The following is a 25,518-nucleotide window of genomic DNA, read 5'->3' on the forward strand; positions in this document are numbered from 1 at the left end:
ATATTTAAATATTTTTTTTACACTAACAATAAACTTTTTTATATTTAAATAAAAATTGATAGTTTCATAATCACACTATTTTATTTCATAAATTATAAAACCGCGTACATGATCAGCAGGTGGCTCGTACATTGCCCTTTAATCATCGTTCTTCCATCACAAAAGCTCGAGCTTGAGCGGCGCCGGTTGGTTCGATATTATCGGATAAAATGAAGGAAGCCTCCATAGTGATAAAACTCATAATGCTTGTCAACGGGTTAAAGAAATGGAGGGAACACGGGATATTGCCGGACCGTCATATTATCCTCCTTCAATGTATCCTATCAACGTCTATGTAACGCCGGCGCATTTTCCTTTTCTTTCTCGTCGTGATGATATTTCGTGGAAACGCGAGAGGCAAGACGATGAGCTCGTTTTCCCTTTTCCCTGTTTCGACCCTTTTGCTAAAAGAGGCATTCGTATGCCGTTTCAGAATCGCGAAACTCACGGAGAAAGTGCATTTTTAGACATCGAGTAGAATTTCAAAGAGAATCACCTTTTATTGATAACGTTTTATCTTCGATTTTATGCAAGTAGTTTAGCTATTCTGAAGTTTTTATATAAACAGTTATATCAATATTTGAGAAGCCAGGAATATATATATTAAGAAATAATAAAGCATAAAAATGTAGTTAATTGTGAATTATATCTGTTTTTTTATATTAATTATAAAAATATTTTTGTATTGATGTATAAAATATTAATGAAAAAATATATTACGTATAATTGCGCGCGATAAAAATATGAATGTAATATTCCTTCGAAATAATATGGAGGCAGAGAAATGTTATTTGAACATTTCTGAACACGCACCTTAATGTACCTGTCTTATAGTTATTTTATCATTACAGTTTTTTCATACCATCCTGTTTCATTAGAGAAACAATCTTGTAAAAATGTTAAACGTTGTAAAAGTATTTTTTAATAAGCATAATTTACGGTGTAATCTCCGAGAGAATGTCTAAAAAAAAGCTTTTTCTATGATATTACAGATAAAAAGAATCTTACAGATCTCGCCTTGAAAGCCAAAGAACTCGATGAAGATGAGTGCGATGTACTTTATGTAGCATAACATATCGGAGTATTATTATTACGTAACACACGAACATTGTCTCCAATCGATCAATACAATAGAGAAAATCTAAGAATATAATATCATGAAAAACTCTAGTGTCAGACAACTGACTAGAGTCCGCAAAATATCGTTACTCTAAAGTCTCGAACTTTCAAATATTTAAAATCGTTCCATTGTACGATGCTTTAATATTTATTAAGTCCTTAATTTTATTCGAGTATGTAAATTTGATTTTGAAATGAATAAATGTCAAGTAAATATAAAAAATAAAAATATATATAAAGAAAGAGACTAATGCGATATCAATTATCAGACCGCGGATTATATATGACGACTTCAAAGATGCAGTCACACCTACCGGAAACCTTCCAAATGTTATAATCGATAACTCGTTTCTTGTCGCGAGAGATACTCCATAGTTTCAAACAAACGAGAAGAGAGGAACTTTTCGAAATCGACGAGGCACGAATCGCACGAATGCACAGATCTGACTGATCTGTTTTCGGTCGGTTCGGGCGACTCTACCTACTTGTTTTCTTGGTTGCCACTTAGATATATATATATATATATATATATCGCGATTATACGGGCTTGCCCTTCCCGTATACTGCAGCAAGCCTACAACACACGCAATTACAACACGCTCGAGCCGGTCGCTGTTCAATGGATCGATAGTTCTGAAATCACTCACGCTAATTGCGAATCTAAGGTCTGATCAAAAGTCGCTTTTGTATTTTAAATATATAACGAATTTTTAATATATAGAATTTTTTTTAATTATTTATAATAATTATTAAGAATTTTTGTTTCTCTCTCCTTCTTTTTTCATAAATATTAGGGAATTATTTCATCGCGACTGACTCAACAATAATTATGTAGGCACAAAGCATTTGCTCGCAAAATTTATGCTACCATTATCAAAGCTCGCTTATCGCAGGTACGGCGTACAGGCCTACGGCGGGGCATTGTAAAATCAATATCGTTCGGAGAAAACTGACGTTACACCGTATAATCGATCCCGGCCGTGAGAGTAGAGCGGAATGGGAACGCTGTCAAAAGCATCCGAATATACATTGAACGCGCCGGGGAGATTACAGCAGATTCAATAAGATTGCCAGTTCCCCTAAAGCGCACGCGACACATGCATCGCACGTTTCTCTCCCCCGAGATCTCGAAAGGGCCAACTACCGAGGATCGAATCCGCAGAAGGAGAGAGAGAAGGACGCGGAATAGACGTCGCGGAAGAGACGTCACGCGACGGAATCTTGTTCGATCCCGAAATCCCTTCGCAGACATTTTCTTCCAGTGGTACGACATCATCCGATCGTTAGACACGTTTCACACAATGACGCTAATAGAGGCGAATAAATATCGCACGACGTAGGGAAAACAAAAAATCGCGCGCGTTATGTTGTCGTAATGTCTGCGACACGTTTTTTAAACACTACCGCACTACCGATATCGCCAGAATTGCATAATAAATAACGACGGGTGCATTTGCGGGATTGATGTTTGAGCGCGATCGCCGAATGACGCGGTAAATTACACGCGGGTGGATAAAACAAATCCATTGATGGTTCGTTTTTCCGAGATCCCCTCGGCCGCGTAATCGCATTTTCGATGAGATACTTGGCGTGAAAAATGCATTTACGCTCTTTGTAAATAAATTGCGGCGGCAATTACCGGTATCGATATTTTCCGCCGCTTCATGTCATTTAAAGTCAATTTTAGGTGAGCTGCGAGGTAAATTAACGCCATCATGCCGATAGTTTATTTTGATTATCGGTATTTCCTGATAAAATGACGATCGCAAACAAATTTGAGAAATATTGTTATAGAAAGATTAAATTCGAATCAGCTTTCGCAGAGGAGACGTCATTTGTATTCGCTATACGATTTCGCGTTATTCGTATGATACTGGCGAAACGATCCATTAATTATAATATATGATATCTAATTCACTTATATAGATGAAATGTGGTTTCATTAGGAAGCATTTGCACAATTAAATGTTGCATAATGTAAGCGAGAGATAAATTAAACCATCTACTAATGGAGCAATATTCGCCGCGTATAGTTCGCGTGTGTAAGAGATAAGCGTGTGCAAAAAGTGGATAGATTTAAAACATCTGGTTATCCGGTTCACGTGGGATAAGACCGGTTGTCGCTATTTTAAGGCTACGTAATATAGCTATCATAAATTCGTTCGCACACATATACATATAATATGGCCGTGATGCTAAAGTAGGAAGGACTATTTTCATATTTGCCAAGTTTTCGTATACGAAAGAAACGTACGGCTGATCATTAGTCACAAAGGACGCGAGAAAGGCGCGGTTTAGTAAAACAAAGAAATAATTGCGGAATCATTTCTTTTGAATTTAATACTACACATTTTCATTAATAATTATAATACACATACACAACGTTCAGTTATATTCATTGAAGAGTTTGTATCAATTATAGTTGTGTTAAATGTCAAAAGAAGAGATACTAAAAATATGACATTTTTATCACGGAGAAGTTACTTAAGTTAAAAATTAATTTGTGGAAATAACTATATAATATTTAATATTTGCAAATTTTAGGAATCTAGAGATCTGAAGATATATATTTTAAAAATTTACAAAAATTTACAAATATAATTTTTGTAATATTAAAAATGAAGAAAAATTATGCTAAAAATAATGATGACTGACAAATGTTAAAATAACATTTAATAATTTATACTGACGATGTTTATGCTAATATATATACGAATATTTTGAGAAAAATTAAAAAAAAATAATACTAGACATAAATTTCTTTTTTAAGATCTGATAAAATAAGATACTTTGGTCAATGATATATTATGACATATAAAAATTAATTAACGGAATAATTAACTTTATCTAATAATTTAAATAAACCAAACATTAATAATTTTTTTCACTGATTATTATTTTTTACGCTATTTTCGCTCTCTCTTTGGTCTATCAATTTAATAGTGTCAAATGCGTCCTCTCCAAGTATCTCCGGTATTGGAACTCGGTAAGCTCGTCGACCAGTCATTCGTTTCGCATATTCGTCCGATGACACGTTTGTTTGTTTGATTGAATTTTTTCGCCGCAAGCTGCCCGCTGGGCATTGATTTATTCTTTTGTAACGCGCGCACTATGGCTACGAGACCCGATCGGCAAATTTATAGCGTACGATTTTCCAGGTATAATCGCACTGTGGACACGACGCGCGCTTGCATCCATTTTCTGTCCTGATATCGCGTTTGACAATAGCGACCGATAAGTTTTCCCGCGATCTGTCGACGCCGCATCGTTCTGTGTATGTATAAACTCGCACAATTCCTCGTGTACTACTCCGTATGCGTGCGCCACGTGACCCACATTTGTCACGCAAAGGTCACGCACAGGTAGAAATAAACGCAAAGTTCGAACGTTTAATACAATTCGTATTGATTATATTCCATCAACGGCCTAATGTTCACTTTATTTATGCGAGGAAATAACGATTACGCCAACGAAAAATAAATTGAGATCTATATATCCTCTCGCGTGTATTAAATAACAGTTAGTATATATATATATACTGAATTTAATTTTTAATGCTCTAGCAAAATTGCTTTTGATCTGCCCAGCAGATTCTTATATCATATTATACTTTCCAAGGGAAAGAAGAGAGAATATCGATATATAAAATTTTATTTTTAACAGCCTGGTAACATTAATTTCAACTGATCTCAAATCCATTTTTAAGGAAGATTTCAGCTAAGAGAAATTACTAATGTAATATAAAATAAAATAAAAAATCCATTAACATTATTCTGCAGTTAAAAGGCAATAAAAGTAAAATAATATATCAAATTTTATTTTTAAATTAAGATTGTCTCAGATCACCAAAATTAATTATCGCTATAAAGATTCTTACGTCTATATTACATATTATATACTTACATTTTTATACAGGAAAAAAATCAAAAGACTCAACGGCTAATGTTGGATGCGATTTCCAAAGAAATTCTTAAGTGTAAGAACTGTCGCTTACTCTTTAGAGCACTTTAAAGGATTAAAGGATTCCTGTCGAACAGCATGACGGTTTACTCGACCGACTACGGCTCGATACGTTACGGACAGAAGACAGTTTTACACTGACCCCCCCTGCCACCAGAATCTCTATGTATATCGCCCACAACCTACCACATTGCGTGACTGAATGTCTACATATGAGTACGTACACATATTGACGGTCACTCGTACGTGTCTGCTTGGCAGACATAAGTGCCGGGTTTAGCACCCACCACGTCAGCAATAACTTGACAGATATATCTTTGTTCAATAAAAAAATTTCAGATCTTACACGCAATATTTTTTCTATGTTGTGAAAAAATATTTATTTAGTCTAAATAAATAATGTAATGTAATGTAGGAAGTTTTGTAAATTTTTTTAATAAAAAGATAAGTTATAATATTTTTTGATCGAGAGTCTAGAAGAAATAAAAAGGAACATATAATATATTTGGATATTCTAGAGCTTGGAAGCAATTATTTATTAGAGATCTGAAATATTTTATCGAATGTCTAGACTTGCCATATTATTTGGTTGACTATCTCTCTATTAGAGTAAACTATTTTTCTTTTATCAAAGTTATTTTAACCATACACGAATCAAATTTTTTCTCCTGCAAAAATTTCTTTGTTTGTAAATACAAGAATTATTTGTCGTAAACCGATTATGAGAATGGACACATTTTTTTAATTCATCCCTATTTTCTTAAAATTAAGTTTATTACGTAAAATGCATCTTGAATTTAAAAGAAACGCTACAATAGTACAGTCTTTTACAATAGACTGTGATATATTGTTCATAAAGATTAAATTTTTAGAACAGAAGAAGAAAGAATATTCTTTTGCAATGAAAATATTTTAAAGATTGGGATAAAAAATAATGAACAATTGCTAATGAAAAAAGACTACATCAAAAATATCCGAATATAATTTACCGAGTATGTCGCTCGCGAAAAATCAATATCAAGGACACCCTTATTTATCAGCGAAGACGCGATTTCCCGCGTCTAATAGAATTGCCCACGTCTTTTCAATTAGCGCTATGATCTCGATAGGGCGTTCGATCTTTCCCTCCGTGTCGTGTCTTCCTTTTCGACATAGAAGTCCCCAAAATTTCTCGCAGAATCCTCTAGTCGGCGTCCGCGTAATTTGCATACGATTAATCTTGATCAACGTTGCGGCACCCTCGTCCGGGACCCATTTTCGTTCATGAACGGGAACCCGGTTAAATGACGAACACCTACCGAGGCCATGATGGATTGTTACGTCTTGGCGCAACCTCAGCCAAGACGAATTTGGTATAACCGAATCGATCTAATTAAACGCACGCACGGTTGGACGGATGCGAGCTGATTGAATTGTGGTATGCAGATTTGCGTCAACAGCATATTCCGATTGTGTTACGTTTGTCGACAACGGGTATCGCATTATGTCGCAAACTAAATAACACGAGAGCGCCTAAAATTATGTATACAACCTTTGTTTACATTACTCAATATGATATTTATTTATCATTTTTCACTCTTAAGTTAATACGCTTACCAAGCATAATATATAACAATCTGATATAAAAGACAGAATGCTGAATTGCTGAATTTTTTCGACATGCAGGATATAATGTATCGCGAGAAAACAAAATTACATCTCGTCACATAATATAATACATAATTTGGGGAGATGGATCGCCGTATAAGCATTCTGATTATATAATCTCAAGACGGATTCCATAGCGAAAATCGATAACTAATTAGATTCGCTATCATCGGTTGTTATAATAAGACACGAAAATAATATTCATGTTAATTGAATTGATGTGGTACCTACAGATTCGCGTTACGTACAAACAACGTTGAATTTAATTCTATTGTGAAAACACTTGCTCGCAATTTTCATAAAAAAAAAAAATATCCATGCATTAAAATTCAATTGCGATTGTTTCGTGCGCTTAAAATACTTATTATGTCATCTATTATTTTCTAAACATATTTGCCAGTGTGTTCGACACGCGTATTATTTTATTTAAAGATATAAATCAATATTTGCGTATACAACCTGCACGATCCGCAAACACAAATTTGCAGTTCGGCGTATAATCATTGTTTATTTCCGCGTATGCCGCCCTCCATGTTGCTATCTTCGATATCGGTATCTCTCTTTTTTTTTCACGCTCGTTACCGATGCACTCGATATTATTATGGTTCAGTGAACCAAAAAGCAGGAAACTCGAAATTTCCATTGCTAATGACGCGAGAGCATCCCGCCCGACGTGTTATCGTTATCTTCCGCCAGGCTGTAAGCTCGCCAACACGCGAACGAATTTAATCGCGTATCTCCGAATTTTCCATGCGATAAAACTCGCCCTCAGCTCTCATACAGTGAATATTTTACTATCAAAAATAAACGATCTCTGGCCGAGATTTAAAGGCAGTCTGTTAAAAAGATAATTGTATATTACAAGTTTTCCTGCAGAAATAATGGCGTCATTCTCATCTAATAATCTGAGGAATATTAAATTTTTATATTTATCTGCCTCTTATCTAGAGAAATATTGCTGTGCTATAAATTTTATGAAAAAAACCAATTAAACCTTATCACATACTTATTATTATTAACCTACATTTGTCACAGAATTATAACTCAGTAGAAAAAAAGTACTTTTGACATTGATATTTAAGAAGTAATTTATAAACTATTATATTAAAGTCCACGTAAGAAAATAATAGCTTATCAATTATTTTTTACATGATAAATAGATTTAAAATTAATTTTTAATCCTGCCGTATTTTTTTGTATACATTTAATATTTTATCAATACATATTTTTTCGAGTTTTAATTTTATATATGTATAAAATTTTTGTATTGGCGTCGAACAAATTTCTCTTTAAAAAATGAGTCAAATAAACTCGAATGAATAGCAGATTTAATATACTTTGGTTACACTGGATGAACAAAATGACTTTCTGCAAAATAGAGTATTCTCGTATTCCTGCCCACTCTCTCTCTCTCTCTCTCTCTCTCTCTCTCTCTCTCTCTCTCTCTCTCTCTCTCTCTCTCTCTCTCTCTCTCTCTCTTTCTCTGACTAGCAAAGCTTATCCAGAGATATAAAAACTATCCCATTCACCTGGTATTATCCGGCTTAGGCACGTAGAGCTTAATTTCGCCGACGATTGATCCCGAATCTCCATGTTGGAAGGGTCGCGGTGGCACCGCCGCGATCGCAAGCAGACAGATACGGCACGACCGCACCGTATCCTCGAAGATTAACCCTCCCTCGATTTATTTCCACCGATCTAACTCACTCTCGGTCGCCCATCGCCGCCGAGAGGAATCTTTGCGGAGACACTTGAGGGACGTGATGCTGATAAAGGATCTCCATTCATGGAGGAAGGACCGCCAGTTGGCTACGCTCTCCTCCTCGCCCCCCCCCTCCTCCCCTCCGAGTTACGGGAGTTATCTCGACCACGTTCCCGTGAATGCACATTGTGCGCATTGCGTTGCTCGATGACTGTCGAGCTAAGGATACCGAGGAGAGATCGTAGCCACATGACGCGCGTCGCTACGGCCGTCATCATTTATCTCCTGCTGAATTTCAGATATTTCCCGGGATGCAGGGAAGCGCGTGTCTGTCCCTGTTATTGTAAGACAAATGGCGCGTAATTAACACGAATAATCCGGAATAAATGGAAGAGTGCATGCAAATGCAGGATGCCCGATCGCAGCGATCGCTCGCAGCCAATTATATGGCGATCGCTTCCGTCTCGATGAAATTGGCATATTGTTTAATTTGTTATTACACGTACACAGCATTTAATTTCTTGATTTCGAAATTTAAGACGAATCGCATATGCAAAAGTACTGATGCTAACCGCGTCTTATATATAATTCTGGATTCCGGATGTACTTTTCGCGATAATATTATATGATAGGTAGATGCACGAGAGAACGCGCGCGCAATTATATTCTGTCTCGGATATAATCGCGCTAACAAGCCTAAAACACCAGTTAGTACCAGACGGCGCGTTTAATCCTCGCGGAATCGCAGTCGGCGCGATTCCACGTGTTTCACACAAAAGATTTTCGGTATGTCTGCACACTGGTTGCACAGCGCTACTATTTCCGCAGGTATCATCTACTCGCCCGTTCTTCCTTTCGCTACCTTCGTCGCATATTCTGCCGACGTCGTCGTCGCCGCGCGCATCTGCGAATGACAGCAGTTGTTTCCAAGTTTATCCGGAACGTATTCGGCCTCTTAATTCGCTCGTCTACCGGCGATCCCTCTCCCATAGGAGGCAAGGAAGAAGACACACGTACGATAATCACCACGTATCTGGCAAAGCCAGCGGGCAAGCCGGTCTCTCGCACGTGAGTGAGCGCGCACGCGGTCTCCTCTTCGTTACCTAAATTTATTCCATTATTATGCCGATCCGGTTTAAGAGAGTGGCTTAGCAAGCAAAACAGAAGCGTACTCGCAGCGGAATAATTTAATGAAAATACAGTTCGAAAAAGTTTGGATTATATACATGACATTGTATTAAGTGCACAAAAAGAATATATATATATATTATCTTTGACTTTTCGTACGCGCGCTGATTCATAGATTCTAAAATATATCGATTCACGCGAGAGGCGAAAATCGATTTGCGTGAAATAGAGAGGAAAATAGAATTTTTCTATATTTTATTTCCTTTAAGGCATTAACGCCAAAATGTCGATAATCGCCAAACGCCAGAAATCAATTATCGGAAACAATTTCTCGGCGGAGAATAATCGACACCAATCCATTTCCCTTCCGCCTTTGCCACGAGTAAGGGATTCTGCCTCGGGCAGGGACAGAACTACACGCTGTCGTATCGAACGAAATTACGGCAACTTAATCTCTGTCTTTATTTCTTTCTTCCTGTAATCACACCCTGCTGGCTGATTCAGAAACTCATGGATATTCCGTAGGCGATTGGACTAAACTTCTCTTTAATGTGTTTTGTATCTGCAATATATTATATATATATATATTTTTTTTTTTTACGAAAATGTCAAAAACATTTTCACAGAGCATTTCTTTTTTTTCATAAAAGTTTTAATATATTTTTTATATAATTCGAATAAAATTGTCGTATGTTTGGAGCAGTATAACTCGCTACTAGAAACTTTAATTCTAAAAGAATCTTCAGAAATGCTAACAACTTGAAATATCTAACAACTATTCTTGTATCTTCTAAAAGCATATGTTTTTACACCACATTAATGCATCGATTATATCGATCACCTCCTTCGCGGCAATAAATCGCCCCAATCTCGCACGTTATCTATTGTTTCTCTCTTTAATTATATGCTATTCTTAATCGTGTAAACATTGATCTTTATGCTTTATAAGCTTCGACGTCGTCAAACGTGACAAATAAAAGCCCCGGACCTCGTACATATGGCACGAGTTCTCGCAGGCGATATGTAACCAGTCGGTTTGAGTGTGTCAAGCGACTAGTCGATAATCGCCTTCGGCGAAAATTGATGGCGGAATACCGTCGCCTGTGGAATTCTCTGTTTTCGAAATTGCAGTGTCAGAGCGACGGCAAAATATGAGCGGAAGCGACAATGTCATCGGTAGTCTGGTCCCCTAGTCTCTCTTACTCATGTCAATAATACTGATTTACTTATACCTATAGATATTTATAATTAAATAGGTAATTATATTGTCTGTTTGAATTATATGTAATTATAAGGAATTTTAATTAATTTCATTAATTATTTAATAAACTTTTCAATTGTGAATAATACGTACAATTATTTCTCGAGTACATTTTGTTGTAATATATTTATCAACCGTGTAATAATTGCATATCGATTGTATAAAATTTTGATTGTAATGTATTAACAGTAAAATTTTGTACTGTATTAACGATGTTTGTCAGTATTGTACTTATAAAAAGCATTATAAAGGTAATCATAATAATGAGACATTATTATGATGACTTGATATGAAATCACTTTAATCTAATTAATTATCCATATTTTGTATTGATTTAAAACAAACATCGTTAACACAAAATAGTTTGTCAATTAATTTGATTCCCTGGTTTAATCACCCTCACTAATTATCTAACACTTATCTCGTTTTGAATTCTGCATAGTAAGTATATCACTTTAAATAAATCACACTTTGATTCTTATCATAAGTATTCGTTCTGTTAAAAGCAAGAATGTTTCGTCTTGCATCGCTGAAACTATTTAAACGTTTCTTAATTTTATAATTCTAAAAATAAACATACATTTTATGCGTATTCTATTAAAAATATTAATAATTCTAAAATAATTGCTAAATCAAGATTACCTCAAAAATATAATATTTACATTCAATCTGAGACCGAAAATTGTAAAATTGCTTTGTCTCGAATTTCTAAGAAAGATCCGTTTAGAAACTCGATCCAAATCTAGGTTTTATAAGTAAATGAATATCTAAATCTGTGGGAAAAGCCGCGTGACGAGCACGAGACGCTGTTTTTCTTCCATAATGCTCGTATAGATCGCGCATTTCGTCGTGGCGTTGAACGTTAAGGCAAACTATCACAGCAATCACCACGAGAGAATGCGCGTCACTGGAGCGTATCTGAACGAACAGGAGAGAAGCTTCACCAAGAGTGAAACGTAAAACTTTACTTAAATCCGTGTGTATCTATATCTAGCAGGAGCTTACTTTTAGAGAGCTTTCTAGAGAGTTTGAGACCTAATTAAACGACACATTCAAAACGTATCCATGTGTATAGTATCCATGCTGGAGTACATGTTGGGCATGCTGTTTCTACTGCCTTGGCTGAAGATAGTCGCGTCGATGCCTTCGTCGTCCAACTCCTCCGAGAAATTTACCAGAACCTGCACATTAAATGAAAAAATTTAATAATAAAAATCCGATAAAATTATTTCATGGTAAAATTCTCACACTTGCTATGAAGAAGTTTGATCGAAAAAATTTTACAATTTACGAGGATTTTGTAACGTTCGAAAATTTAATTCCAATGATAAATATATTATCAAAATAATTTTGTCTGCGATATTTCCGATACATATTATATATATATATTAATATTTATAGAGCAAAGTCACGTTTATAATGCGCAATTTCGCTTTATCGATCAAAGCTCGCTTGTGATTATCGAGACTGCGAATCGCAAAGTTCTTCGCGAAGATTACGCATGTGAACTTTCGATCGTGGGGTGGTTGTAGTTTCGCGCGTGCTTTTCGTAGAAGCACGATCCAACAACGGGATGGAGGGTGAGCCAACTCTTCTTGCAATGAAGACCCATAAAAATCTCAAAACTTTTCTGACCGGCCAAGTTTGCCTGGTTATACGTACAAGCCCGTCGCGATGCTGCAAAAAATTCCCACTTTGTTTGCGAGATTGCCGGTACCGTCTTTGCATCACGGCAAGAAATGCATTTACATAATGTCCTGACGTCGCAAGCGACTTGCTTGGAATGGATTTTTTTCGGAAAATATATATGCCGTAAATCAATTATTCAACGGGCCATTTTGGTATTCGATATTAAAAATTATTGATGTTAATTATTGTTATTGCATTATAATTATTATGAAACAAAAGAAAATGAACATTAATTTAAATATAATAGAAATGCTGTTACAATAATATATAAAAATCTAGTAATCATATATTTATAAATGTACAATTAATTAATTATTAATTTCTTTTTATGAATTGTACTTCATTAATTTTCTTATTATTATTAATGAAATAGAAAATAATATGCATTATTATATAAGATTTCACAATCTTCTCGCTTAATTTATTAAAGTGTTTAAATTTTCATTTTTAGCAATTCTTGATAAATGACAACTCTTTGGCATTGTCAACATTTTCTTAATTTAGATTCTACGTGTAGTTGTAAAAGGACATTTATGATTCCTATGACTTACTCCATGCTTTACGCTTCTAATTTTCAAAAGATGAATGCATGCGCTTGCGAAATCTTTAACAAGACATGCAAATAGTTTTCCATAGCATTGCAACAATCTAAAACTCCTTAGATTCGACCTGACCCAGTTTACTATATCGTACTTGGAACTTAATTTATATTCTGAACCGTGCTAACTTGAGCTGTTGCTATTGTTGTTACTGTAGAAGCTTACAAAACAACGGGGTTTATAGCAGCCCTTAATGTTCGCACGGACTAAGTTTCAAGAAGTAGGGATGAATACGTGGCGCAAGTTTATATTTAACGACGATTTAAATACATCTAGAGGAGGATAGAAGACTTTCCGAAACGATGATCGCGCGCGCAAACTTCTTTCTCGTTAACAACAATTAGATAATACGGTAATCTCGAAAGCGTTAAATTTAAAAGACTGAGATGCGTAAATGCACGGTAAATGACGGATCGATATTTTCAGAATTAAAACAAAATTACGCAAAAATCGCGAAATCTCACGGGCTGATAGATCGAGCATATTATTTGTCGAAAAGATTCTATTTCCGATGACAAAAAGATTCCATAAAACTTTCATTCATCGTTTCAAGTACTGAATTTTTCTTACTCCCCAGCCACGTTATATTATAAGTGATCAATAGTTTATCGTATTCGATGACGTTTCTCTTGATTTTTTTTTTTTTTTGCTTTTAATTCCATTCTCGCGGATATTGATATTTTAATTGTGAGCATTTTTTTTTGTCTTCCGACGCATTTTTTTAATAGATTACGTGAATTTACGGTGTTTATTTTCAACCAAATTTTTGATTGAGTTTCCATTAATGCGCGCGAGAGAGACAACAATAATTTATAAGTTAAAAAAATATTCTCTCTCTCTCTTTTTCTCTCTCTGCCGTCGTTTTACGTTTCGCGGAAATTAAATCCCTTTTTGATCACGGTCGATCGATCACTCAAGCGACGATTTCAATTCCCGCTTTTCCTCGAGCATCGATGGTTCATTTCGATCTGGAGCCGTTTCTTCGAGTTTTCAGACGCTACAGAATAGTTGGAAGTGGATTGCGCGCACACTTTTAGAACCGTAAAATCTACATATACCCACATCGGCTGTAGCAATAACTCGCGTGATTTATGATCATTACTCGCAACTAAGTCTCGAGAAATATTCTGTGATTGATGCATTGTTAAAAAATATATGAAATAAATAAAAATTGTTTATAATGGAATATGGTTATAATGTTCCATGATTTTATTTCATATTCTACGATTGCGACGAAAAATATCTATATTTGTGTATTATTTGATGCAATAAATTTTTAATCCGCGTATAAACAATAAAAATCTTTCTTTTCTTAACAATAAAAAATTACTTTTCTTAACAAAGTCACGAAATAGATTAACACGAGAGAATTTTAATTCTAATTTAATTTACTGTCTCTAGCTACAGACAAGTAGCTTCTTATATATAAAGTAAATTCAAAAAAAAGGCAAAGAGATTACATCAAAAGCTTTATGCACCGCTATAATGGTCACTTTTTAAGTTAATATCATGTTGCCCGTGCGCGAATTCTCTTTGTAGGACGCAATTTGAATTTTCCACAATTTTCAGATTTCATCTCGATGCGCTGCAGTTTGTGCCACGAAAATAATTAATAGCGTAATATTATGGTATTACTTACACACAAATACACACACACACACACACACACACACAAACATAAATATACGTACACATGCATCTTACATTTAAGAGTACGTTAATTAAAGTTAACATTTTAATCGTCCTTTATATAAGAATTTAAAAAGTTTTTTAATTAATTTCAAAATTAAATTTTTTTTTCTTTATTAACCGACTTATGCAAATGCAACGAGTAGTTACTTTGTGCGCGGTAAACTTCGCAAAGAGTCGCGAAACCTGAAAGTTTGGCGGTAAGAAAAGGGACCGAGCAAAATGCAAATTTCGACTATCCGGGCACGTGCATCTTCCTCGTTGCAAATACATTCTTCTTGGCGCCGTCGCGACCAACACGCATCATATGTAACTCGTCTATTGTATCTATCTCGTAAGTAACACATGGGTCACTCGCTTACGTCAGTCGCGCACGTTTATCATGTTTTAGAAATTTTTAGTCTCAGGAAAAAATTGCGGAAATTTTATGAGCGAGAAAAAAAAAACGTGCACGATACATCATACACGTTCATAAGTTTATAAGTATATAGAATGAAGAAATAGAGTAACTCACAATTTCGTACAAAATATCGCATCTGAACAAAGATGTGTAAAAAAAACTTTGAGCGAAAACGGCAAGACACTTTTACACGTATATTAAGCGTATATGCTTGCGCGAAGTTATCAACGCATGATTTTTTTTTTAATTGCATTTAATTTAATTGCATATTAATTGCACCGAATGATATATCGTTGAATATGCGATTCGAGAAATGCATCACAAGTGACTTCGGCGCTTTGACATGTGTATTTACGATGCGCTGACTCGCGTATATACTAACAATATGCCGATTTACCGACAATGCTCGCAATCCTCTCACATTGAACCGACGCGAAAGACAATCGTCGTTGTAATGCCCGATGTGCAAAGGCTTCGAGAATGCCAGCGGAATGCAAGGGAACGCGTATCGTATGTATGAGATTTACACACGGCAATCTCGAGAAGATTCGGGCTTCATTATTCGGACGGTGAACTATTCCCAGGCAGAGAGTGAGCGGTTAATTAACAACAGTTTTCGCGGAGATGGGGTGAAGGGAAAGGGGATCGGCGCTGCGCGTTACAGCTATCCGGAAAGCATTTAGGCGAGCTTAGAGGCAGTCAGCCGGTGTGGGCGAATTTTCCGCCACCCTCCCGCCGCGTCGTCCTGCCTCCCCTTCGCAGCTTGTAAACCATCGCGAGGTTGTATGTAAGTGAACTACGAAACGACGGATCCATTAATATCCGTCGGGATCGGTGGGACGAAAACGCGGCTCGTCTTTGGACGACAGGAGGAGGGGGCGCCGTATATACCGGCAGTGCATCATCTGCTGCAGACAAGCCTTAGAATATTGCGCATCCGTCGAATATTCACCGAAAATTACGTTGCAAAAGTAAATACCGCGATTCTAAGGTTTCGGCGATGCGATTACACGTGCTTTAAATATTTTAAATTTGACGATATATAATTTCGACGAGAGATGTTATAAGTCGGGGATCAGACTAATGTAATTTGATGTATATAATAAACAATTCTCGGGGGCGTAATAAATAATATGTCGGAAAGTTTCATGAGAAGCGAGATGGAGCACTTGAAAACCAAAACTGTTGAGAATCCGCGAAACAACGCTGCTCTGTTGAATTGGATTCACTGACCTGATCCAGCGAGCTTTGTGTGAGTGTGTAGTCCGTGGCCTTAAGCTCCTCCGCCAGCAGCTTCACCATGCTGAAATTCATGCTGAGTGTCGTGTCTTGACTGCGTGGTAGCAAAAGTCGGGCAGCCGTTGCCTGCCTAGAAGAGATCATCGCCTGTGGCAGATATTTCAGGATAGCTCTCCTAAGATCCGTAGCGGAGACTAGTTGGCCGAATCTCAGGAAGACAACATATCCTTCGCCAAATCTGAAAGTCAAATGACATTTTCAATTTTCGAGATAAATTTTTGATCCATGCCAAAACGATATTTCAATTAATTACGGCAAAGGAACGACGCGAAAGTTATTTAAAAATAGAAAAGCGTATTGAAATATTGCGGGTGATTAATAAAAAATCTGCTTTTTTTTAGTATTTTTGAATTACAATTTATTCGCCTTCTAGCTGCGTTCGATCGCAAGGGACATGGCTGTATATTTCAAAGTCTCCTCGTCCTGGACAAAAGACGCGGAAGATAAGCTTCCGCAGTGTCTTCTATACTGTAAGAAAATGCATTCACTATTCTTTATCATTCAACATACTCTCCGCGATACATGAGAGCGAATTGCAGAATGGACTACTAACTACATGGACCGAATAGTAAATTCTACCCTCGATGGCAAGAGAGACATCAGAGGAGAGAGAAGATCGGCGTAAAAGAAAAGGTGAAAGAAGGTCATTTTCCGAGATACTTCTAAAAACACTTCGGATTGTTAGCAGTAAAATATTTACAGCGCTGTTATTCCGAATAGGCGATGCTGCACGCGTTTAGAAATTGAGATAGATAAATCTTCTACATGTATATATAATTGATTTTGATCAGAAATAACTATCCGATAAGGTTGCGTCATATTACTGATAATACTGACATATTAATTAATTTACTTAGTATCGTGCAATTTTTTTTACTGAGAAGATTAGTAAGAGCTTAATTTTCTCACTAATAAGAATATTGTCATCAGAAAAGATCTTAGACTTAATTAAATTCTCTGGTGGTTTAATTAAAATGCGTTACGGCGAGCATAAATTTTATTTTTGAGCGTCGCTAAAAAAAATATTTGTGGATTTAAGTCAGCGACTTTGTATTATGAAGTCTAATGGATCTTAGCCCTCGTCTTCTTCTTCTTCTTTCATACTTCTATTTAGTATCGCTTTTAACTCTTTCATAAAGACGATTATTGAACGGATGGAACGGTATAAAGGTAAGGTTCTTTGATTGAAGAATTTGTTAAGATATAGAATATAAGTACACCCGTAGGTTCTCGAGACAAACTGCAGAAAAAAGTTGGAAACAAAAAGCGGAGAATCAAAACTGATAAAAGCGCCGACCTATAAGGTTTACGAGTCCGCTGGGAAATATCCGATCGCGAAATTAAAAGAGACGCGTTATTCTACGAAAATACGAAGCTCGATGTAATCTTACTTGTGTTTCAAATGCTGCGGAGTTCCTATACACCTGAGACCGGCTTTGGCGAGGATTCCTACCCTCGTACAAAGATTTTCGCATTCGGCAACACTATGCGAAGTCAGTATGACGCATGCTTGATTTTTCGTCACGTGTCTCACGGCTTTAGCTACGAGATTCTTCGTGGCAGGATCCATTCCGCTATAATATATCCGCGAAAAAATTATTTTATTAACATGAAGAATTAAGTATCTATTTTTGCATAGTTAATGTAATGTAGTTAATTAAAGAGTAGTTATAAAATTAAACCGAGCGTAAAGTACCTCGTGGGTTCGTCCATAAGAACTACTGCCACAGGTGCCATGACACTTATAGCGGCGCATAGTTTCCTTTTGTTACCGCCGCTGAGACTATCGACCCTTTGGTGAGCATATTTCAGCAGATCGAACCTGTTCAACATTGTTTCGACAGCCTGAAATAATAAATGAATTTGTGTCTACAAATATACATAACTTTTAATTAAAAAACCATTTTTTTTGCTTCAATATAAAAGAATCTGAAATAATTTTCAAGAATATCTTCAGCTATTAACTCTTAAAAAATTTCAAATTTTGCAAATCAATAATACAAACATTTTAATTAATTGGCTTAATCTAAATAATATTTTTTATATAAATTTAATGATAAAAAAATTCTTTACTACCTTAGGAACATTATTCAGTCCGCAAACTTCACCGTGAATTGTCAGGCACTGATGGGGAGTGAGAAATCCATCCAAAGCGTCGCTCTGAGGGCAGTAGCCAACTTCGCCGTTGCACAGAGGTCCACCGCCAATCTCACTTCCCCTAAGAATAATCTTTCCGGCCGTAGGAATGATTTCCGTTGTCAGCATTTTAAACGTCGTGCTTTTACCCGCCCCGTTCACCCCCAAGAGGCCGAAGCATTTTCCAGCTTGTACGCCAAAGCTTAAATTTTGTACTGCAACATTTGTCCCGTACACGCTCTTATATTCCTTCCTCAGCTTCACGGTCTTCAAGGTATCGTCGACCATCCCGGCCTCGACTCTCAGTCTCTCCCTAGCAACGTCATCGTCCTCTTGCACGACCTCGTAACCGACCTTCTGTTTCCTCAAATCTGGCAAGACGCGACATTCGATGGCCAGATTCAACGCGAACAGAATCGCGCCAATTACAGCCAGGAAAACATAATGGAGACCGAGAAGATCCCAGCCGAGGGGTGACTTGTAAGTGTCCATGTGAAATCTCTGCAGCAATTCGGAGGTGATATCGTTCTTCGATATCTCGACTAACGCGTCGCCGAGAGTATATTGCGGGAAGATCATCAGGATATAATGTAGAGTGTTTCTCACGTCTTCGGCTGTTTTAGTTTTACCGAGAATGTCGAGCACTAAGATTGTCGCTAGGGAAGCCACACCTATGAAAGTATTTACGCAGAAGAGCACCATGTTTGACAAACTCGAGTCGTCGAACACTTTCTCGGCCAGATGCGAAAACGGTATTGCAGCCCATCTAAAAAAAAAAAAATCGATAAATTTTATAAAGATCTTTTATCTCTCATTTTGATTCGCACAAGGACAAAAAATTAATCGTATAAATACTTACGCGAATAAAAATAATAAGAGACAGACACCGGGTAGATTATCTTTCGCAACGTAGGCCGATAAACCGAAAATTTCAAAAACAATTACCGCCAAGCAAATAGCACAGCCAAATACCTAAAAAAAAAAATTATTATTAAAAAAGCATTTGAGATAGTATAGGTATTACGTATAAATTAATTCAGGATATTGAAAAGATTTTTTTGCATATTTTGTTTAATAACTTACTATGAAATCCCAAATTAAAACTGTCGTCCAATACGTAATAGGATGAACTCCAGCTAAATAGAGTATTCTCTTCTCCTCGGATAATCGTTCTCTCACTAACTCCTTCGCACCCTGAGCTCCAACTAAACTGAACGCTATCAAAAGTACTAGCGCCACACCGACATCCGCCACATGTTGCAACCTAACATAGAAATAAAATATTATAAAATAAATATATAAAAATATTATAAAAATTTCTGACATTTCTAGAAAGACTTTTAATTTAATTATTATAAAAATGTTTAAAATAGAAAATGTAATTATAAATCTAGATATCTTTTTTATACATAAGATGCCTTATTGTTTATATATTATATTTTTAATATTAATTAAAAAAGGATTATTAATGATATAAGAGTACAAGCAAGATTCTAGCGAATGAAACTGCGACGAAGCGTTGAGACCGACTTTCTGTCCACATGAATATTAGATGACGCAGTACGTTAATTAAAAGTAAACGAAACATCTACGCCGATGCGAGCTGATTTGCTCGCTGACTCTTTCAGTTCAAAAACTTCACGCAAACATCGTCGCTTATCCGTTTGAACGAATCTGCCCGTATATTTCTCTTTCCCTCTTTTCCTCTCTATTTATAAAATTCTATAATTGTTTAATCCCCACACACGTAATAATCGCGATGAGAAAGTGACGCTATGAATAATATTTTTCTTAGAAATTTTCCCATAAAATTACAGATTTATCGTAGCATTAAAGTTAACGCTCACAAAGTAGTTCGATTCAGCTGATCGCTCGATAGCTTCAAGGGATGATTGAGTATAGTTAAGTGTCCTTGTACCCCGGATGCTCGCAGGATTGCCTCATTGAGGGCGTTCAGGTACGACGGCAATGAGTGGTGGCCCTTGTTATTGAACCAAACGACAAAAAGAGGATCTTCTTTGACGTGTGACAGAGACCAACCGCCGTATCTGTGAGCAAGGTATTTCTGAGAAAATTTCAGCGAAATTTTGTAATTTATCTAATTCTTTCATTTCGCAAAAAAAATGTACCGTTTTTCTATATATTCTTGATGCGTCGAAACGATCCAATCCAAAGTAGGTCTACCAGGTAAGGTCTGAAGAAGACCTTCGACGGCTTTAGAAACACCCCGACAGGATTGTTGACCATCCAAACATTCGCAAGTCCCGGTATCCTGCAAATAAATAGTCGAAAAATAGAAACGTAAAAAAATTGCTCAATTTTAATTAAAACTAAAATTTCTTTAAATTTCGCAAAAAAAATATTTATTCGTACGTTGGGTAAAGTTTGCCATGCGCCCGCGTAATCATCCCCGAAACGATCATGCAGCTGCATTGATACATGTTGTAAGAACGGATCGTCACTGCCATCAATACTGCAATAAAAAATGTCAAAAAAGAAATTAATAAAAAATATCAGGAATAATGAATATTTATTTCAATAATTTATAAACAGATAAAATTCTATTTTGTATAGATACAAAGCCAGTTATAATTTTTATACATGACTTTTAAATTAAAATTAGAGAGATGGCATTAATCAGAGAGAGCTTTATCACATTCCGTCTTTATCTTATTTTTTTGTTAAAATTTTGATTTTCGCCTACCTGTAAAAGTAAGTCGGATGAGCGTCATAAAGTTTGGGAGTCAGAACCAGAGCTGGTTCGTCCTCGGATGGTGGCCGTATTAGAGAAAATCCCATAGCGACTGCGACGAACATGGTCGGTAAAATGAGCGCTGCCAACGGTGCTCTCCAGTCTCTCGCGAAATGCCATAGTCTCTTCTTTATCATGGCTTTCATTTGTCGGATTGGCGAGGGCTTCATTATTATCTCCGTAGAATTTAGATCGACGTCATCATTCGACATGGGAATTTCTGCACACAAAGTATAAACCTGTATTTTTTCTATAAATTTACACGTCGAGTGAAAGTTAATTAAGCTAATGTATCTGTTTGCAACATAGTAAATCGTTATTTATTTGTTTTAATTTTTATCCGCTCAATCAAATATCAGACAAAGTAAAGTGGCATAGTAATGGCATGGTAATTAATGATTTTATTATCATGTCATTTACTTTTTATGTGTATCTCGTTGTATTTGTTAATTGTTGTAACTTCGAAATTACAATAGAAATCTGTTTTAAAACTTTTGCGTTTTTACACCAAAAAAAGGAGAGATTTATTGTTTATTTTATTTCTTTCTAATTTTTAAATTCTCAAAAAATAATCTCGACAATATAGAATTTACTTTATTTTATTTTATAATCTTTTATTTTCTTTTTTATAATCGCAAAGATTTTATTTCTATGGCATGCAAATACTGTGTGGAATGTTTCTCACCAATGTGTTCTATTACGGCGACGCTATCTTCATTCGCTTTAATAATACTCGATTTGTTGTCTGCGCGCGCGCAAAGATCCAAGAAGACTCTTTCCAAAGTGTCGCACTCCAATGAGAAGTGCGAGAATCCCAAGAGCTTACGATTGTCTTCCAGCAATTTCGCCGCTTGCGCGATACTGAAACAACGGCAGATTTTACTCGAACGCAAACGCAGGTGTTTAACCGATTTCGTTTCGAGCGACTATGATTATAACAATTCTCCCAAGGTAAATCATGAGACTTGAAACGTCAAATATTTGTAAAGCCGAAATGAATTACAAGCAGCCCGTAGCGTTACCGTAAATCACTCTAAAATGAGTAGATTTTATCTAAGACTTTCTTCTCAATTTAAGACTTTCTTGTAATGTATTATAGGCGAGTTGCGTAGAATACGCAAATCTTACGCAAAAGCGAATTAAAAACCAACAAAATATAATTCACGATTTGATTCTAAAATTAATTAATTTTCAGATATTTATACATTAATATCAATTAATACTGTAGATATTTACTCGTTATTCATGCCATTCTTTCCCTGAAAAGGTAACGTAACGATGACCTCCGACTCGGAGATTTCATTTATCGTGGCGTTTGGTATAACTTCCTCGATGATTGCGCGAAGAGCCTTCAAATTCTTTTTGTCGATTGTCTCTCCTATCCCGCCTATTCCCGCTTCTCCGTTCGCGTAATGATCGGTCGGGAAGGATACATTTAATCTGTATCCTCTGCCGTGCGTCATTTTCAAGGACAGTGGCGAACCGGTGCACAAGATCTTTCCTTTATGCATCACCACGACGGTGTCGCTCAGCATGTCGGCCTCGTCCAGATGATGAGTCGAGAGGAGCACCGTCCTACCGATCCTGTGTTGGTCGATCAATCGCCAAATCCGTCGTCTAGCCGCGGGATCCACACCGGCGCCAGGCTCGTCCAGAATCACTAATCGTGGCGAACCGAGGAAGGCCAGAGCTACGCAGAGCCGACGTCGTGTGCCACCTGATAAACGTGACACGGGCTCGTGTTCTTGACGCCCGAGTTCCAATGAAGCTAACATTCTGTAATATATAAAATGATCCTGTTGAAGGAACCTACATTTTCACTCTCTCCCATCGGAAAAAAATTATTGTAAAATTATTGCTTGTCAGAAATTAGAAAGAAGAAAAAAAATTAATGAGTATTTATTTCTAAATGATGCAGAAAAGAATGGGAAATGTTTGTAATTATATTATTTAGTATCTTACTCGTTAACGTTTTTCTCCATTTCAATGTTATTACTGCCAGATTTCTTAAGTTTCAAGTAAAAAATCATATGCTCTCTCGGTGTGAGGGTTCCGATGAGCACATTATCCTGAGGACATACTCCTATATCAGGCTTGCAATTCTCTTCACCATTCAGACGAATCTCGCCGCTGGTCGGAGGCACCATACCTGTCAGCATTTTTCTGTGAATAAAGAAAAGCAATTGGCGAAAATGTCTTGCTGTAATATTAAATTGCCCAATTAGTCGGGAAATTAACGCAGCTTAAGAAATAGTTAACGTACATAATAGTCGTTTTTCCTGCGCCATTTCTGCCAAGTAGACTTGTCACTTCACCCTCGCAGAGATTTAAAGTAAAGTCCTCCACGGCCACAACATTGCCTTGCTCGGTGGGATAAACTTTTCTGACATTCTCGAATTTTACGCCGATTTGTTTCTCTGAGACGGTCAAATTGCTGATATCGCTCTCGTCATCTACATTCAGCAACAAGCGATAATTCATTTTTACATTGAGCCTTATAATAATGCTTACAGTATTGAAAGCAATCTCTTGCCAATTTCATTATATTTTCAGAAAAGCGAATTTTTAAAAATATTTCTATAAAAAAGCAAACTGTGTACAATCAACAAGTATAAATTATCTCTTTGTATTGTATTTCCCCACTTAGAAATATCTCTTTCTCTTTCTGGCATTAAACATAATTCCGATATCTTGAAAATTCCGTCAATTCCGGAGAATAAACACGATGTTTCATATAACTGTTTTCCATGCGATGTGTGCATGCGACATGCATTTCAGGTATTGTATAAACTTACAAGTTTAATAAGTATAATTAGATAAAATGTAAACGCTCACTTAATTCTAAAATACTCTTGCTAATTGTAAAAGTAGAATTAATATAATTGAAGAGAAGATCAGCATTTATATGCAGCATTCACGTAACAAAGCTCATGCAGTTGCGACATTTACATGCTTGAACACTATTCTAAGATGCAACAAAATATGAAAAAGCACAAAATGCATATTTGAGGCAAAAATAAAGAGGGCAAAACGATTGCATTTATTACACGAAAAATTAATTCTATAAATATTACAACAGATACGATATTGTCAATCAAATTATATTTCTCAGAGATAAGTCTTATTCGCGACGATAGATAATCAAATAACGGCGGGTCTTCAAGAACAAAAGAAAGAAAAATAAAATTTTCATAAGATCGTCAAATTATAATTAATAAATGATTATACACTCCCCCTTCCGCGTAGCCATGAAAATTTTTCAACGATTATTTCCCACGCAACCGTGCTCCATGGGAACAAAGTTAAAGACTTAGTTTACATCGTGTCTATCATAAGTGTTCTCCTTTTACCCTCATACCAGCTGACATGCAGGTGACATGCGAACGCGGAAAGCAAGACAAACTTTCATGATATGCGTGTGCGCGCGTAGGAAAGTGCGATACCTTGGTAAGTGGTTGAAGGATGAAGAACGTCGTTAGTGAAATAGAGGTTGTTGACGAAGGTGAGGTAACTCGACTTGCCGTAAAGAGACCGTGTGCCGGACCACCATAAACTACGACATCTCAAACCGTGAAAGCCTCTGCCTGGAAAATTATCGATAATGCTCGTCTCCGTTTCGCAAATAACTTACCAAATATCCTCATCGACTTCTCTTAAACGACGCACTCTCGTTGGATTCTCTTCTCTGGAGTTTTTCTCGCAGGCGCATCTCGTATTTTTACAGGGACTTGAGAAGTTCACGTGTGCAAAGTTTATGAGAAGGTGATAATATTGCATAGCATGATACACATAATTGTATCATTATTTGTCTGCACAGCAGCCATGCGGAGAAAATTTTATAATTGGGATGCATTAAAATTATTTTTTTTTATCGATAATACTATCAAATTTTATTTTTAATGAAAAATAACTATATAATTTATATCTAAAATGTTTTTTCTTTGAATAAATAGAAATAAATTATAAATTAATTAGAATATAAAATACTTTGCAATCTAAATAAAAGTTGTTAAATAATATTATTTGCGTAATTTTAAAAACAATTTTAATTATTCAACAAAACATGTCGCTGCAATTTATCTGAGAAAATCTCGCCGC

The 25,518-nt window shown here is 36.2% G+C and overlaps 2 protein-coding genes across 7 annotated transcripts in view; both read right to left on the minus strand.

Moving 5' to 3' along the window:
- The window catches only part of LOC126850795 (multidrug resistance protein homolog 49), a 53,077-nt gene extending 47,825 nt beyond the window's left edge, over positions 1 to 5,252 (minus strand). For all 4 annotated transcript variants that reach the window (XM_050594129.1, XM_050594126.1, XM_050594128.1 and 1 more), the window contains exon 1: positions 5,062 to 5,252. The gene's annotated coding sequence lies outside the window, so the exon portion shown is untranslated. The remainder of the gene's footprint in view (positions 1 to 5,061) is intronic.
- Positions 5,253 to 9,636: 4,384 nt separating this feature from the next.
- The window catches only part of LOC126850786 (uncharacterized), a 35,752-nt gene continuing 19,870 nt past the window's right edge, over positions 9,637 to 25,518 (minus strand). For 2 of the 3 annotated variants that reach the window (XM_050594097.1, XM_050594098.1), the window contains exons 35-50: positions 24,864 to 25,004; positions 23,684 to 23,873; positions 23,383 to 23,583; positions 22,657 to 23,196; positions 22,106 to 22,281; positions 21,373 to 21,640; positions 21,042 to 21,141; positions 20,798 to 20,940; positions 20,516 to 20,716; positions 19,752 to 19,932; positions 19,528 to 19,640; positions 18,609 to 19,434; positions 18,229 to 18,377; positions 17,924 to 18,106; positions 16,467 to 16,710; positions 9,637 to 12,037 (exon numbers count right to left, since the gene is read on the minus strand). In XM_050594097.1, the coding sequence (XP_050450054.1) occupies positions 11,909 to 12,037; positions 16,467 to 16,710; positions 17,924 to 18,106; positions 18,229 to 18,377; positions 18,609 to 19,434; positions 19,528 to 19,640; positions 19,752 to 19,932; positions 20,516 to 20,716; positions 20,798 to 20,940; positions 21,042 to 21,141; positions 21,373 to 21,640; positions 22,106 to 22,281; positions 22,657 to 23,196; positions 23,383 to 23,583; positions 23,684 to 23,873; positions 24,864 to 25,004 (3,785 nt within the window). In that variant the 3' untranslated portion in view covers positions 9,637 to 11,908. The remainder of the gene's footprint in view (positions 12,038 to 16,466; positions 16,711 to 17,923; positions 18,107 to 18,228; positions 18,378 to 18,608; positions 19,435 to 19,527; positions 19,641 to 19,751; positions 19,933 to 20,515; positions 20,717 to 20,797; positions 20,941 to 21,041; positions 21,142 to 21,372; positions 21,641 to 22,105; positions 22,282 to 22,656; positions 23,197 to 23,382; positions 23,584 to 23,683; positions 23,874 to 24,863; positions 25,005 to 25,518) is intronic. The other variant, XM_050594099.1, reaches the window with a different exon arrangement.

This window comes from Cataglyphis hispanica, chromosome 7 (genome assembly GCF_021464435.1).
Source record: "Cataglyphis hispanica isolate Lineage 1 chromosome 7, ULB_Chis1_1.0, whole genome shotgun sequence".
Classification (NCBI taxonomy): domain Eukaryota; kingdom Metazoa; phylum Arthropoda; class Insecta; order Hymenoptera; family Formicidae; genus Cataglyphis; species Cataglyphis hispanica.